At 39.2% G+C, this 17,338-nt stretch overlaps 1 protein-coding gene across 28 annotated transcripts in view; it reads right to left on the bottom strand.

Moving 5' to 3' along the window:
* Window positions 1–17,338, bottom strand: part of PBRM1 (polybromo 1) — an 84,486-nt gene that overhangs the window by 21,775 nt on the left and 45,373 nt on the right. For 19 of the 28 annotated variants that reach the window (XM_050957675.1, XM_050957681.1, XM_050957690.1 and 16 more), the window contains 10 exons: window positions 16,150–16,255; window positions 12,455–13,097; window positions 9,860–10,071; window positions 8,649–8,834; window positions 7,345–7,502; window positions 6,186–6,452; window positions 3,743–3,888; window positions 3,021–3,178; window positions 1,255–1,438; window positions 227–437 (listed from right to left, as the gene is read on the bottom strand). In XM_050957675.1, the coding sequence (XP_050813632.1) occupies window positions 227–437; window positions 1,255–1,438; window positions 3,021–3,178; window positions 3,743–3,888; window positions 6,186–6,452; window positions 7,345–7,502; window positions 8,649–8,834; window positions 9,860–10,071; window positions 12,455–13,097; window positions 16,150–16,255 (2,271 nt within the window). Of the gene's footprint in view, window positions 1–226; window positions 438–1,254; window positions 1,439–3,020; window positions 3,179–3,742; window positions 3,889–6,185; window positions 6,453–7,344; window positions 7,503–8,648; window positions 8,835–9,417; window positions 9,530–9,859; window positions 10,072–12,454; window positions 13,098–16,118; window positions 16,256–17,338 lie in introns of those variants that run through there. The other 9 variants (XM_050957676.1, XM_050957682.1, XM_050957691.1 and 6 more) reach the window with 3 other exon arrangements.

Below are 17,338 nucleotides of genomic sequence, written 5' to 3'. Positions count from 1 at the left end.
TAACAATGATTTAACTGTGCTACACCTGTGCAGCAATGCATATCAAATTAGAATGCAGAAGTGTTCTGAAAAATTATTCCATGGGCTGTTAAGATTAAATATAAACCTCCACAGTGGATATAGCTACACTTTTGTTTTATTTTCTTGTTAGGATTGGGGTGGAGGGTAGTGGGATAGAGAATACTGACTGGTATACCATTCAAGATTTTTTAAGAGGCATTTTTACCTGTGGTGGAGTGTATGGCATTATATCCAGTTCACTAGCCAGTGGAGTCTGAAGCTGAGGCATAGAAGGTGCTTCGATGATTTCACCTTCTTCTTCTGCCATCTCTTCAATATCCTCGTCACCCCCTTCCAATTCAGCAAATTTTGCTTCTAGCTGCTGAATCTTTTTCTCTAGTAGTGGTGATGGCTCCTTCTGAGGAACTATGGGTTTTCTGAGGAAAAGAAAAAGGAAAAAAAAATACATCCTCTGCATCTTCACCCTTATTCTGAGGGTATGCCTGCACTGCAGCTGGGAGAATGTTTCCCACCTTGGGCAAACATGCTAGCTCTGTTCAAGCTTGTGTGCTTGTATATGGGGATGGCATGGGTGGCAGCCTGGGCAAGCTGCCTGAATATGTAACCTGGGTTTCAGGTGGGTTTGTACTCAGACATGTGCTAGCTTTGCTTGAGCTAGTGCACTAAAAATAGCAGTGTACTTGGGGATAGCCCAGGTGGCAGCTTGGGCTAGCTATCTGAGCACAAACCCGCCTGATCCCCCTGGGTATGTACCTGGGAGTCCAGCCCAAGCTGCTGCCCATGCTACCCCCAGCTACACTGCTCTTTTTAGCTGGCTAGCTCAAGCAGAACTGCTGTGTGTCTGTCTACCCAAACTAGGAAACAAAGTAACAATGAATATTCCTTCTTGATAATAATGTCCATCAAAGTAACAATGAATATTCCTTCTTGATAATAATGTCCATCAAGTGAGAGGATATTTGGGCTTCGCTCTGACATCTTTGCATGGCAAGATCATATCATATTATTTTGTGTAGATCTCAGGAGGAATGGCCCTTTGAGAACAGAACAGCTTTTACCAAAGCTTGGAGCAAAAATTAGAGTTCAGTGAACAGGAGGAAAGCGAAATGTGATGATAGCCGCTGAGATTATTTTTAAGAATTTGTGATCAGCCTGACTTGATCCTCCCTTACCTGTTGCAATTTTGAATAGTAAAATAAAATAAAATGGTTTTTTTCCCCAACCATATTTTACCTGAAGTAGTAAATTTCATCATCCACTACTTTTGCAGAGAGTGAAAACCTCTTAAGCCCTTTAAATTTTTTCATCTGTTTGTCACTTTCAATGTAGCGGCTCTCACAGAGTAGAACATCATTTTCAGAGATCTCTGTTGGTCTACAAGACAGGAAGTCCTTGAATGACAACACAGCACATTTTCCTGCAAAAGGAAGAGAGAAGAGTAAGGAACAGTAGTATACTGTCATCATAGCTCTAACATGAAGTATTTCACAAAAAGCCAGGAAATTCAATTTTACACCCATCTCATACATCCTGAAGATTCATGGTGCTTTACTGTACTCAATGGAACACACTCACATTCATTGCACTTTGCTCATACTAAGAGTAATATGATCCATCAGAGGAGCGCTGCACTCACACACAGACAAGAGAAATCATTACCAAAAAAAAAAAAAAAAAAAAAGGACAGGAGAAATTGAAAACAAAAAGCTTGGTTAGAAGATAGCTGAGGTAAAAAACGTTTTGGTTTTAAAAGAACCAAATGCAGTAGAACCCTGTTTATTTGAGCCTATATTATCCGACTCTCCATATTAACTGAACCACTAGCCCACCTACAGGGCTCCAGCCGGAGTGGACAGATGGAGAACGGGTGGCAGGGATCTGGTTTATCTGGATTTTTGGTATCCAATCTGGCCCCGGTTCCAATTAGATTGGATAATCAGGATTCCACTGTATTTAGAAAGCCTAGAAATGATCAATTAAATAATCTAGTAAATCCTATACTGTCACAAAAAAATTCATCACTATCATTCAACTGCATTTAATATTGCATCCCAATCACTGCAAAAACATATCCAAAAAGTCAAAATAAATTATTAAGAGTTTAAAGATCCCATTTCTTAGTCAAGGGACCATTTCCATCTATCCCCTAGTACAGGGGTGGCCAACCTGTGGCTCCAGAGCCGCATGCGGCTCTTCAGAGGTTAATATGCGGCTCCTTGCATAGGCGCTGACTCCGAAGCTGGAGCTACAGATGCCAACTTTCCAATGTGCTGTGGGGTGCTCACTGCTCAACCTCCCGCCCTGCCTCAGGTCCTGCCACCGCTCCTCCCCTTCCCCCAAGGTCCCTACCCCTTCCCCCGAGCCTGCCATGTCCTCACTCCTCCCCCCACTCCACCAGAGACTCCTGCACACTGCAAAACAGCTGATTGCAGTGGGCAGGAGGGGAGGGGGAAGAAGGAGGCGGCACTGATTGGCGGGGCTAATAGTGGGCAGGAGGTGCTGGGGGCTGGAGTGGGGTAGTATATTGGGGGCTGCTGATGTATTACTGTGGCTCTTTGGCAATGCTCACTGGTAAATTCTGGCTCCTTCTCAGGCTCAGATTCGCCACCTTTGTCCTAGTACATCACAATGGTATCTAGGTGCTTTTTCCGATACATTAAACTGGAATAAAGAAATTCCTGTGGGCTTCATAGCCTTCTGCTTCCTAGTTATATGGGCTCTGTATTTTGTTTTTAAATAAGTATAATTTGTGTTATGGTGGGAAAACATCAAAGAAAGCATCTTCCAAAAAGCCCTGAAGGTGAATAGCATGAAGCCTAAAAAAGTAATTTTGGGTAATTTATCCATTCTTTCCCTCTACACAGTTCAAAAAAAAAAACAAAAAAAAAAAAACACAAAGAGGGGGGAATAGACCCCCCACACAGCTATAATCTTAGACTAAAAAAAAGTATACAGGAAAAGAGAGTCAGCCAATTGCATTTAAAATTGTAAATAACTACCCAGAATGCAGGTCATTGGACAGGTCTCTTCTAGGTTACTCAAAAACACTTCCTTCTTGTAGAACATTTTTGTTGGTTCATGTTCAGTTTCTTCTGGGTGTATGAAGATTGGGCCAAAGAAATACGCAGCTCCATCCCGTACCCACATCTTCTCAATTCTAAAAAAGAAAACAAACCTCTGATAAAGAAATGAAAGGACTTCCCTCCTATAGGACTTAACTTCATACAGTAGATGGTTACAAAAGCTGTTATTAAAAAAGTACTACATTAAAAGAGTCAAAAACTTTACTTTATATGCACTTAAAAATGAGAAAAATTATGTTGGCTAAGTAGCACTTTATTTCATTTATATAATTTATTACTGCTACTTAATTACTGTCACAAAGCTCCATTCTCAATTTTAAGAGGCTTTAAAGCAGCACTGTGCAATCTGACAGTAGTCTGACACCTTCTCGTACATTAGGATAATTATACTGTGACTGAGGATAGGTGAAAGAAAAATAATCAGCGCATCCACCATATTACTTTTTGGCTGGTAGGCTGCCACCTCAAGCATTCTATTAAGAATGTGTACCGAACTCTTTTATAAAGAGAACGGTTCCTCATCCTCCTTTCTCCATTTTTTAAATATTAAAATCTTTTATAAAACTGATGGATTTTAGTTGTCTAATTATGCTAACTTTATAGCTACAATTTACAAACAGAGAAGAAAATGTATCTACCTGCCCACCCGAGGTCGCACTAAGCCATGTGATTTTATAAAGACACAATCCCCAACCTTAAGCCACATATCGTTATAACGGAGCTGTTCAAAGTAGTGGCAACCAGGTTCTCCATTTGACATTTCCACTGGAACATCTTCTTTCTCCTACATCAATATATATATTAAAAAACTGGTGAGATTAGGAAAATTTATTACAAAAGGAAAAAGGTGCTGGAGTAGGTAAAAGAGAAACAGGTTTTATTGAATCTTTATTTTATTGAAAATAAGTTAAAAAGTACACACAAACATCCAAAAATGTAAGCCCTGAAATCTGGAAATTAAAAGGCAAAGCCAAGCTTGCTGGCTATGAAAGTGCTTAGCTTTGCAATTCCTAATAAAAAGTTGTTGTTTTTCTGGATAATCAATTTGATGGTACATTGGCATTTTGTTGGTTAATTGATATCAGACTCATTAATTCGCTATCTTGTATGGTTAAAACAAAACTACAATATTCCTCACTTTGTTTTAGTAAACATGATGACATGGTTGGGGCAACTAAATTAGGCATTTGGTCAAATTACTGAGGGTGCAGGCATTCACTGTTAATATCTTAAATATCACAATTACCATCATAATGCATATTTTAAAAAAATTTCATGCTGTTTGCTCTATTTAATTCCCACTCTTATATCCAAAATTCATATCACGTCCCATTGTATCCGCAAGTCAAAAGGAGACAACAGTACTAGGCAGCTCATAGGGGACGCTCTACACTTGGCAGGATCAGATCTTGTGATCTTGATTCTTGCTAAGATTATTCCTTTGTTTTATCATTTGATAAATCAGAACATACATCTCTAGCTTTTATTTGGGTGGGGGGGAGTCTATTTGGAGCAATATGCTAGCAAGAAAAAAGTCCCTAGGAATGCCAAGTGTCTGACTGTCAGATGATTTTAAAACATCAAAAGTATCAACTATAAATAAGCGATGTTCAACATATGATAAAATGTTGCAGACAAGCATATGATACCACCATGTAATGCTTACTATTCTATTTCTCTTTAATGAAGACTTGATACTTAAAAACTAAATATAAAGGATATCTGCAATACCTACCAGCAATGGGATGAGTTAAAAATAGATTTTTCCGTCTCACTGATTTGTCTAGCATTAGGACAGACTTACGTAGATGAAATTTTTTAAAGGTGTTAAGAAAGGAAAAAAACAATTTCAGACACAATGAGAGAAACGACAGTTTGTAACTCAGATTAGTCCAGCATTTGAATACAGTATGTATTCAGAGGTAAATTTGAGAACTCCAAAATTCATTAAAAAAAACAAACATGTACATGGCAAGTTTAAGAGCGTAGGTGGCCAGTATCTAACATCATTAAGGCACAAACAGGGCTAACACTTATTTGAATCAAGGCTTCAGTTATTTATATGGAGTATGCACACACAAATTATATATAATTTGTGTGTGCATACTTCATATACATTTTATATATATATTTTTAAACACATTTTAAAGTGAGATGTACTGTCATTTCTTATTTCTCTACTGATTTAGCTTTTTGGAAGGATGTGAAACCTAAAACATGAATGTTCACATTTTCATCATCTCTGATCTGAAATCCAAAAGGCAGAATGGAAAAACTGCCTTATGAAAGGAGACTCAAAGAGCTTGGCTTGTTTAGCCTGGCCAAAAGAAGGCTGAGGGGGGATATGCTCGCCCTATATAAATATATCAAGGGGGTTAACGTTAGGGAGGGAGAGGAATTATTTAAGTTTAGTACTAATGTAGCCACGAGGACGAATGGGTATAAACTGGATATTAGGAAGTTTAGACTTGAAATTAGACGAAGGTTTCTGACCATTAGGGGAGTGAAGTTCTGGAATAGCCTTCCGAGGGAAGTAGTAGGGGCAAAAGACTTTCCTGGCTTTAAGACAAAGCTTGATAAGTATATGGAGGGGATGTTATGATAGGATCGTTAATTTGGGCAATTGATCTTGAATTACCACCAGACAGGTCTGCTCAATGGTCTGCGGGGAGATGTTGCATGCGATGGGTACTGAGTTGCTGCGGAGAACTCCTTCTTGGGTGCTGGCTGGTGACTCTTGCCCACATGCTCAGGGTTTAGCTGATCGCCATATTTGGGGTCGGGAAGGAATTTTCCTCCAGGGCGGATTGGCAGGTGCCCTGGAGGTTTTTCGCCTTCCCCTGCAGCGTGGGGCACGGGTCGCTTGCTGGTGGTGTCTCTGCAGCTTGAGGTCTTCAAACCATTTTTGAGGATTTCAATAACTCGGTCCTGGGATAGGGGTTGTATAAAATTGGATGGGTGGGGTTCTGTGGCCTGCCTTGTGCAGGAGGTCAGACTAGATGATCAGATTGGTCCCTTCTGACCTATGAGTCTATGAGTCTATCCAGTTTAATTCAATATCCAGATTATCATCTTGCCTACCTTTTCAAGGTTAAGGATACTGTCTCCCACTTTGTTATCCTCTAGGGTTTCAGTGTGTTTCTCATCTTCCACTTTGTCTGTATTAGCAAACACAGAAGCGACACGGACTACAGGCAGGGGCACATCTCGAGGGACAAACCTTACAGAGCTAATGGGCATGGTCCACAGTTTAATCTTCTTAAAAGACTTTGTCTTTGCAGAGTAACGAGATTCACAGACGTAGACATCCTCATCTCTAAAGTTTTCGGGACATAATTTAAAATACTCCTGTTGAATGAAGAGAAGGGATCATTTCAGATGAAATTTTCCAGGAACATACATGGAGAAAGAGGTTATATATATATAAGCCTGATTTTTGTTCTGGCCCAAAAATACAATCTATTCACTAAGTCTCTCTTTGGGTTTGTTTTTTTTTAAATGTGCATGTTAAATTCAATGCAAAGTACCAGGTTGACAGCTCAGGAGAATTACATTATACTACTTCTTATACCAAACACATATAATTATTATTACAGGCAATTGTTTTCCAAACATTAACTTGCCAGTATGTCTGAACTCTGAGCAGGAAAGACCACCACTGAGTTGAGAGAGGAATGAAGAGTTCTATGCCCACTTAATCTTTTATTACAATACCAACAAGGATTGTCATAGTGATTGTGTTAGTTACATAAACAAAACATCCACTAAGGACTGGACTGAGCTGATTCATTGTACACAGGCCAAAAAGCATTCAGATCATAAAAACTTATAAACACAACTGACCTGGGTGGAATTAAACTGTGATGTAGAGGTGAAACTCTATATCGCATTACCATTCCTCCGAGCTATCCAGCCCTCCTTCCACTAAAAACTAAAGCTAAAAATTTTGAGGAAAATTTTAAGACGTTACCTGCAATTTCCCTATTTCTCTCTCAAAACATCAACAAATTTGATAACGGTGTGTAATGTGATTTCTATAGCCAAACTGACACTGAGAAACAAATAATGCAACTTTATGTCATTTTTCTCTACTACAGAGGCACCACAATGTATCAAGTAGTAAGACATGATGGGGGAAAAGGTTATTTCATATAGGTACTGTGAGTCCTTGAGTCTTATTTTTAAAAATAGTGCACAAATCAGTAAATAGTTTAACAAATTAGTCTATTTAATCTCTCACCTTAACAAACATTACCACACATTTGCCTAAAATTTTGCTAACTGGAACTTTATTATAGTAATCACTCTTAAAAACTTCCTTCTCCAGAAATTTTCGTGTTGCAAGATGGAATGTTTCATTTGGTCGATAAAACCAGCAGCCATACAACCATTTTTCTCCTAAAAGCAAAAAACAGGATATATTTTCTATTGCACAAGGAAGTAAAGACAACAGTAGATTGATTATTAACACAAACATTTATATAGCAATACCTGGTACATCCAAACCTCGCCGATCCACAATAGGACAATGTTTCTCAACTGTTTCAGATAAGTGAGGTTTGGATATGTAAGAAGTCCACCAGCTGGCTTCTCCTATGGATGTTTGACTCAGAAGAACACAACAGGAATTAATGCCATTGAGCCAGGTGGCCTTGGAGAATCCAGTCTGCAATCTATAAATTCTGACTGTAAAGGCCTTGAATATTATGCTCAAGGACAGGAAAAAGCCTGTGAGTCTATCACTCCTGACTATCTGAAAATTTGGGCCATCCCCACAGATCTTTGGATAACAGATTGAAATGTACATTTTTAACAATAACTCCTTTCCTGTTTTGCCATCTCCTTACTTTTGACAGAGTCAAGCTGTGACTTCACAGTTTTGTTATAAACCATTAATGGACACTCTGGTATTACTCAAAATCAGAGAAAATAAATTGTATGCAGACTGGCCCAGTGTATTTACAGTACCATAGAACTTTTCAAGTCTCAATCCTCATGTATTCTGCCAAAAGCGAGAGTTTCGGTTGAAATGGTTCTATGATTCAATTGTAAGTCTGTCCAGGACAAGTCATGTTTAACACTGTTTTGGAATTTAACTTGTTCAGAAATGATGCTGGCTTGTCCTGTGGCGCACTTGTAATTTAACTATATTCAGCACTGGCTCTGTTATCAGCAATGGATACTTTTTTCTAGTTTAGACAAGACCCTTCTGTTCCTCCCTAGCTGACTCAAAAGCAGGGTTGATGGGTTCTGGAAGGAGCCACATTTAGCCTTCCTAGACCAGAAGGCGAGGGTGTTACCTTCAGGATGTTTATAATGTGAAAAATACAAGACATTTAGCACTCTCAAAAGCTCCCCAAAATCCTTTAAATCAGGTGTTACAGAATTAATAAAAATACACACCAGCGCACGCGCACACGGACACACACACGCACACACAGTTGTAAGCAGAATAATTAAGGCTCCGCCCAAGGAAAACTCAGACTGGAAGTTTTAACAAGCAATATTAAAAAGCTGTACTGCATTATTTTCCTGTGTCCTTACCAGCTGAATCTTCCCATAATCGCTCAATACAGACTATATGAGGTTGCAGGTTGGCTTCTGCAGGTTCCACATAGACATAATCCCCAACATGGTACATGCTGTTCTTAAAGCTGCAATCTTGGCTGTAAGTCCGATGTAAGCTTGACAGACCAGCTCCTCCAGCAGAATCTTCACTCTTTTCAGCTTCTTATTTCAACATAAAAGGAAACAAAAATTACTAAAAGCCATCTAAGGAAGGGAGAGAGAGTCTAAGAATAGCCACTTTGTTACAATATACTGGCTCTCCATGAGTTAAATCACGGCACCTTTGTTTAGTAACTTAAGTAAAACCTTCCTTACTGTGGGATGAGGGAAAGAGAAAGACAGCAGCAAGTGGGAGCATTACTGCAGATTAGTAAAGTTTGTTGACCAGCTAGAGCTGGGAATGGGGCCAATGTCTGACACATTCTTATGTATTATTTGTATTGCAGTAGTGCACAGAACCACACATAGACATGGATCAAGACACCACTGTGCTGAAGAAACACAGAACAAAAAGATGGTCGCTCCATCATGCTCCCTGAGGGTCAACGCAGGAGTGCCACACCATACCCAGTGGATATTAGTTCCAAGGTATGGCTTGAGAATGATCTATGCTCCACCTCGCTTCTCCCTCCTGCTGCTGAAGAGCGGGGCCCAGACCTTCAGATATATTTTATCGAGGCCTCCATGTAAGTGAAAATGAACTCACTGACAGCAATGAGGGAGGGGAGGCCTATAGAAAGGTCACCATTGTTACCTCTCTCCTGTCCTTTATACTTACAGCCACCATCCTGTGCTCTCGTGTAGCACTGAGCCCAGCTGAAGGAAGCAAATAAAGATGATCATTACTGATCTCGGTGCTGTGGGGAAAGGACAACCATCTGCTCTTTATTTGAAGAGACAGGTGAAGGGGCAGAGTCGGGAGTCGTCCTCCTCTCTTAGTGACAAGGAGCCTTAAGACATCTTTATTCATTTCCTGTAGCTTGTTTTAAAGCCATGAAGAGCACAGAGACTGCATGGGAGGGTGACAGAAAAGACCTTTACAAAGGCCTCCTTGTCCCAAACATAGCTGCAAGCTAGTTCCTCCTCAGTAACACAGTTGCTCCAGTAGGAACAGCAAAGGCCTGGCTCAGCAATGAAAGCATAACAAGAAACAACTGTTTATAGTTTTGAAAGCAAAATGAAATTACCTCTCTTCTCTTCCTCTCTTTTGAGTTTATCCTCTTCGAATTCTTTGGGTAGCTTTTCCTTTTTTTCTTTTTCTACATCATTGTGAAGATGCTTGGTGGTATAGCTGAGTGCTGGTGACAGAAGAATCTCTCCATTCTTGCAGAGTTCATCACGGATTTTAATAAAGAACTGCTGAAGTTCCACAGCATCCTCATAAATCTCTGAATCAGTCCTGCATGTAAATGACTGACAGATTACAACTTGACAATATATCTTATGCAGGAATAAACAGTATTCTAAATAAAAACTCATCAACTGTTACATTTAAGGATAAATTACAAAAACTTAGTGTATACCAGATAACTTCTGTTCAACAAAGAGGTAAAGTGACGGAAAATTCAGCACATACTGCTCTATTAGCAATAAGCAGATTTCCCCTTAGTTATCTTTAAAAGTACTTTAATAGTAAAAATCAGAGACAAAATGCATGCATGTTAGTTTTTATTTATCCAATTTTTAAATCACCAAACATCTGTGCTTTTCTTTTCAACCAGTAATTAAACAACATACTTCTACACAATTAAGTTATTTAGGACATATAATATGGCCTGCACCACAGTATTATCAGCGTACCTTTGTAGCCTGTTAATAGGGCTCAAGTGATCTCTCAAAGCACTAGCAACTTAATCCAGCTTTCTTAAGAGTATTTACAAAAGGAAAATTTACAAAATGATGCATTGTGGGTATTCTGTATTTCTATTTAGTGTTGTGTTTGTTCAGTGTTTAAAATCATTCAGCAGTTTTTAAATGAAAGAATTTGCTGTATATTCAGCCAAACTGTTTTTAAGGTGCGGAGATTAGTACAGTTTTGTTTCCTTATTCTTAAAATAGGACAATGATCAATATTCTATTACTCAATAGAACAGCTTCCAATCAAAACAGCATGGAGTAATCAGAATACTATTTTGTTTTTAAAAGAACAGATATCTGGGTTAATGCTGCTTTTGCTGACACTGAACATTCACAGCAAGCTTGATTTTTCTCTTTTTAAATTTTAGTTATTATAAATCACAATGGGGAGGAGAGGGAGAGCAAAAAAGACAGGTTGGCGATCTATACTGCTAAGTCTTCATATGGCTCTACCATTTCACCTCTCTCAGGTTTAGGAAAACTAAAATGTGTCATCTGGATAATATTTTTTTTTAAATCCAGTTGCAGGTCATCCTTAAAGATGCCCTCTGACTAAATGCATGTACTCTGAAGAGAAAAATAATGCACCAGTCTCTCCAACAACAAGTACAAGTACAACAAAAAAGAAAAAGCTGATTTCCATATAAGTCAGATAAGCATTCTCATATACTCCAACTGAAATTCTGAGAAATCACAGGCAACCAGCCAAAAATGAAGGTATTTTGTAACTTGACTTTACTGCTTTTGAAAGAGAGACTTCTGAGAAACTAAAAAGCTGTTTCTTTAATTGAAAAGAGTAATTGTACTCATCATCCATTGTCATGCCAGATGATCTTTTTAATTGCTTTTTAAAGAAGAGATTTTACCACCACCATATGTCTTCTTTCCTATTAAAGTTACAGCCGGAAAACCCTCCCTATATTCAGAATCAAAGAAATGTAGGTCTGGAAGGGACCTTGAGAAGTCATCAAGTTCAGCCCCTGGTGCTGAGATAGGGCCAAGTAAACCTAGATCATCTCTGACAGTGTTTGTTCAACCCATTCTTAAAAACCTACAATGGTAGAGATTCCACAACCTACCTTGAAAGCCTATTCCAGAGCTTAATTACTCCTATAGTTAGAAAGTTTTTCTAATATCTAACCTACATCTCCCATGCTGCAGATTAATCCCATCATTCCTTGTCCTACTTCAGTGGACATGGAGAACAACTGATCACTGTCCTCTTTTAAGAGACCTTAACACCATCTCCAAGTATGTTATTTGACCCACTCCAGTGGAAAGCAGGAACCTATATGTCTGCATATTTTTGCACATCCCAAGAAACCTTGCATATAAATGATTGCTCTAACTGGGAAACCTACTAAAGGCAATTAATATAGCAGAACTTGCTGCAATCTTGATCAGAGGCTGAAAAGGCTGACTCTGCAGTCAAATACATTTTTACCTTCTGGCACAGCCCTCCAAAATTTCTACAGAAATGTACTAACTCAGTTAAAAATGCAGTAGCCCAATGTAATGATTTACTTTACTGTTTGATGACAGTCTATGTCTCTACACAACATCTCCCCTCAAAAACAACCCATTTTTTACTTCTCCATACCTCTGAATGGTCTCCTTTTTACCACTATGTGGCTGCCCGCCAAGATCCTCTTCTGAACTTGCCTTCCCTCAACTTTGGAAGATAGCCCTGCATTGGTTTAACCTTGCTTTGCCAGGGTTAACTTCAAAGACAGGGGCTACAAACTTTAAACGAAAGCTTAAATTCTGCTGAAGGTGATGGCACCCAACTAAGCAAGTTGCTTTCTCCCTAGCACACTAACAGGAAAGATAATATGTCTTTTAAAATGGGAATTATTTGACCAATGATGAAGACTCAAAATTAACTTGACAAGACTAAGGTTCGATACATGTGTGGTTTCACTCACCGGTTCATTCTTCTTGCCCTCTCCAGCATCTCAAACATCTGCTCTTGAAACAAGTCCAGTCTCCTGTAGCGATTATTTTCTACATTCTTTCGGATAATATCAAAAGTCAAAGGTGGTTTGTTTGGGAAGTTGGGATCAACAGCAGGAATTTCAGCTAAGGAGTCACTATAACACCTGCCCTCATCATCCTGATGGCTCATTACGGACACAAAAAGGTTATGGATAAGTTCCTGGATCAGCAATGTTACATTGGGGACATGAGAATCCTCATCCCCTTCTATGTCTCTTCTAGTTTCAAGCAAAACTTTATGTAGGACAAGGGCATCTTTGTAAATCAGAGACTCTGGCTCATTATAAGTGCAGGCATTATTGAACATCATTACAAAGTCTTCTACCATGGAATCGATGTCCTGGTACTTGTTGGCCATCATGTGACTTCTTATTTTTTCCATATCAACTGGCTTTTTAATGGTTACATAATAGTCAGGCAGTTCTGACCGAGATGGAAGCCTCAGGAAGATGGCACTTAATCGCCTGCCTCGTTTATCTGTGTAGTTCTTCACTGCTTCATACACCTCATTCAGTTTCTGTTGCATTGGAGTCATGTATTTTGATTTCTTAGGGGAAATACCACTTTTTCTACCTAGACAGACGAAAAACAACAACAAATGTACAACGATCAGTCAACCTTGTGCACCTACTTCCCTAACTCCTTTTCTATGGCTCAGGTAACTCAGTCCACGATTACTCTACCAGATTAGCAATGCCACTTACAAATACAATTTTTTCATTTCTATTCCATCAGCTCTGACTAATTACTTTTTTCAGACAGCTTTCTCTGTTTTCTCCATGGACAATTTAGAACAACATACGAGTGCTGGATCTGAAACTTTTGAAGTCTGTCTTCCATAAGTATAAAATAACACTAGTAATACCTTCAAGACTGCACGTCAGCCTAAAGCAGTGGTCCCCAATGCAGTGCCTGCGGGTCCATGGCGCCCGCCAGGGCATTTATGTGCGCCCACCTAGTGCCCAGCAGGGGAGAGAAGCCGTGGCCCCACGCCTGCTGGGGACAGAGAACTCTGGGGCTGCAGGCTGTGGGCACCGGCATTCTCTGTCCCTGGAAGGCGCGGGGCTATGGCTTCTCTCCAGCTTCTCCAGGGCTGCAGGCTGCGGGCACCAGTATTCTCGGTCCCCGGCAGGCACGGGGCCGCGGCTTAATCTGGAAACCGTGGCCCCAGCCCTGCTGGGGACAGAACTCTGGGGCTGCAGGCTGCGGGCGCCAGTGTTCTCTGTCCCCAGCAGGTGCCGGGCCGCGGCTTCTCTCTGGCTTCGAAGCCGGAGTGAAGCCGCGGCCCCACCCCTGCCAGGGACAGAGAACTCTGGAGCTGCAGGCTGCGGGCGCCAGTGTTCTCTGTCCCCAGCAGGTGCGGGGCTGTGGCTTCTCTCCAGCTTCTCCAGGGCTGCAGGCTGCGGGCGTAGTTCTCTGTCTCCGGCAGGGACGAGGCCGCGGCTTCGAAGCCAGAGAGAATCCGTGGCACTGCCCCTGCTGGGGACAGAGAACTCTGGGGCTGCAGGCTTCATTCTATATTAAAGTAAGAATAACAAATATATTTGGACCAGCAGTTAAACAATGTTTTACTTTTTTTTAAATAAATAAGATAAAAACTGTTTATGATATTTATTTTGTTAAAAACTCCTTAATTTTTCTTACAGGTAGATAAAAAAGAGCAAATTCACATGGTAAGGTGAAAGAGTCATTGCCGAATGATTTAATTAATACTTTTTACATGTAAAATTACCCTTTTTATCTTATGGATTCATATATTATGTAATATTAAATGTTTTTCGTATTATGTAATGTACAAATACAAAATAAGCCTTGAAAAATTGTTGGCGCTCGCCACGCTCTTCTGAAAACATGAATGTGCTACTGGCCACAAAAAGGTTGGGGACCACTGGCCTAAAGTTATAAGAGAAGCCAACACAATAGCACTATGTGAAATTCTCATTTCAGTTCAGCAGTCATCAAAATCCTCTCTTCATGTGGATTTTTCAAAGCCATTAAAATTCTTTCTTCATGGGGATTTTCACATGTGGGTAAGTCTCCACTGCCGTTGGGGGTGTGCCTAGCCTGAGCCTCTGCCGGTGCTGCAACATCGCACAGCTATTGTTAGTGCACTAGTCAAGTCAAGTCTCCCTACCAGGTTGAGTGGCACACTCCCAATTGCCGTGACACATCCTAAGAATCCCACTTATTGTGAGTTTTCCCTCACACAGCAGATTTAAGCTAAACTAGGTAGAATTCTTATAGGTAAAATGCAAAATAATGCCTTCAAATGGGGCTACCAATCAGATTAACTATTTGTTTATACAGGATCAATTGTCATAGCACTACAAAGTCTTTGCACTTGGATTCTTCCACATCTACACTTTCTTGGTGATTTTGCATTTTTATCCTCAGTGATGCTTCAATATGGCATGTGTGCTTTTCTTTTTAAAAAAAAAAACCCTTCTATGCAATTTGCTCATTTAGTCAGTTTAGAACTTAACACACATATATGAAAGGAGCAGCACCAACCTGGAATCTGCTCAGTTACTTTTTTTTAAAAAGGAGTGAAAAATAGTTCTAAGAACACCACCTACTGCTGAATTTCCCTGCCATTGTAAGGGGATTTACAATAATTTTCTCTTAAAGATGTTTCACTTCACGTTGTTGCTCTGTGGAAGACCCAAATACACAACAGGGGAAACTAAGGGTCTGATCCACCCTTACTCATGTTGTAAGTAAGTATCTTACTCTGAGTGGTCCCATTAAAATCATCAGAACTACTTACAGAATAAGATACTACTCAGTATACGATAAAAGGTAGCAGAACATAGCCAGAAATCCTTATATACAACGTGTTATCAAATGCATAAAAGACATTGAAAAAATAAATCAGAGAAAAATAATTTTCTCTAATCTCTTTCCCTTATTATAACCAGAGGTGCTACTTATAACAACAGTAGGTGCAAGCATTTTCTAAGAGATGTATTACACTAACAAGGTAATAACAATACTTTGCAATTTTATCACGCTCTTCATTTGGGGATCACAAAGCACTTTACCCCCATTACTGAATTAAACCTCAGCTCCCTTGTGTAATAAGTTATATCCCCAATTTACAGATGCAAAAATGACACACAAGGAGAGTAAATGACAAAGTTACAAAGGATGTCTATGGAAACAGAAAAGATCTTCTAGCTCCTTAATCTATTTGCACTTCAGCTGCTGCTGAATCATTTTCTGATGTTTCAAAGCTTACTATATATGCTTATTATATCTCCAATCAAATGAATGAGGTATGATACCAATGATTATATTCCAGTTATTCTGAATTTCTCTTCTTCATTCTAACCTAGCCTGTATAGAAAAATTGTTTCATACAGATTCTCTCATTCTGACTTTCCCACCCCTCACCTCTTAATTTTAATTTCAGCACAAACACATACCAATATCCACTGCAATTATGATGATATTGAAAATGTAATTCAGTTTTGCAGTTTAGTGTACATTTGGGTTCAGAAGTGGCACAAATTATGCAATCGGCCTTCAATGTATGGTGATATGGTTTTCCATTTTAATGTTAACTGTATCATTTTATTCCACATCAACATTTACCAAGAAGTAGGAATCCACAAGGCTGCCTTACTTAGCTTTAGTTTAGGGGAAGCAATATCATCGTCTTCAGGAAGAGGTCCCAACTCTTTCTTTTTTTCTTTAAGAATCTTCTCTAGGACATGGGCATCATTATATACCTATTAGTCATTAAAGTGTTGAAAGAAAAATAATAAAACAATATTTAGGTTATTTGTTTCCTTATGATAATGTAATAGAGTATACCAAGAAAATTCTTAACACAAAAGAGTTAACTCCTTAGTTTCAGTGTAGCACAATATTCTTCGCTTCCACTCTTGAATGATTGTATAGTGTTGCAATATGTTGTTAAAACAACTGGTTCGTTCCACCCTAAATTTGTCTGTATTTCAGTGAAGGATTAAATAATTAATATATGTAATTTTTGTAAAGAACTCTGGGATATTTCAGAAAAAGGTCCTATATTAGATTGTCTTCTTTACTCGTTCATAAGTCAAATTTTTTTGAGACTGCATCCCCAAAAGACTGCATCCGTTCTTTCTAATGTATAGCATTATCACTGTCAATTTCTACATTCTGATCAAAATCTTGTTAAGCCATCTTGGAAAGAATATAAATATCTTGTTTGTTAACAGTATGCTGTTGCTATAGTCATCAGGCAAATACATTTGCAGGACAAGTAAATAAGCAAAGTTCAGGTTGCAGTCTGCAGTCATAAGGTTTCATGCCTCTTTGCCAATATAGCTAATCAAACAGAATCAAATTATTTGCAAGTGTAGATGTATGTTCATCACTTGCCACATTAGACATTTCAATGATCTGATTAAGAACAAGAGACCAGTATTGCTTCTTAAATTTGCTTATGCTGTCCAGCTCAATGGGTTGTATTCATGACTTCAGGTTGTCAGGCAGAAATAAGTTTTTAAGTTATATACAGAGTACGTTTGGCATCTGTGAGAAACAACATCTATTGGTATGCACCTTATTAATCATATCTTCTATATTACTCCAGTCTCCAGGCATTCTAGTTGCCCTCATATAGTAAGATATCAGTGGTGTTTTACTTTTCTTAAGGCATCAAATATTTCTTTTCCGATCACAAAAGGACAGAGTATCCAGCTTCTCACTGCCATCGGTAATGTTGTCAACAGTGGAGTATGAATGTATGTTTCTTCTGTTAGCTATTGACTCAGCTTTACCTGACTAAGGACTGACTATGAACTTTAAGATTTGGTCCATAAATA

Source organism: Gopherus flavomarginatus, chromosome 6 (genome assembly GCF_025201925.1).
Source record: "Gopherus flavomarginatus isolate rGopFla2 chromosome 6, rGopFla2.mat.asm, whole genome shotgun sequence".
NCBI lineage: Eukaryota > Metazoa > Chordata > Testudines > Testudinidae > Gopherus > Gopherus flavomarginatus.
Note: the sequence above shows the minus strand (reverse complement) of the source record. Positions and strands in the feature narration are given on the sequence as shown.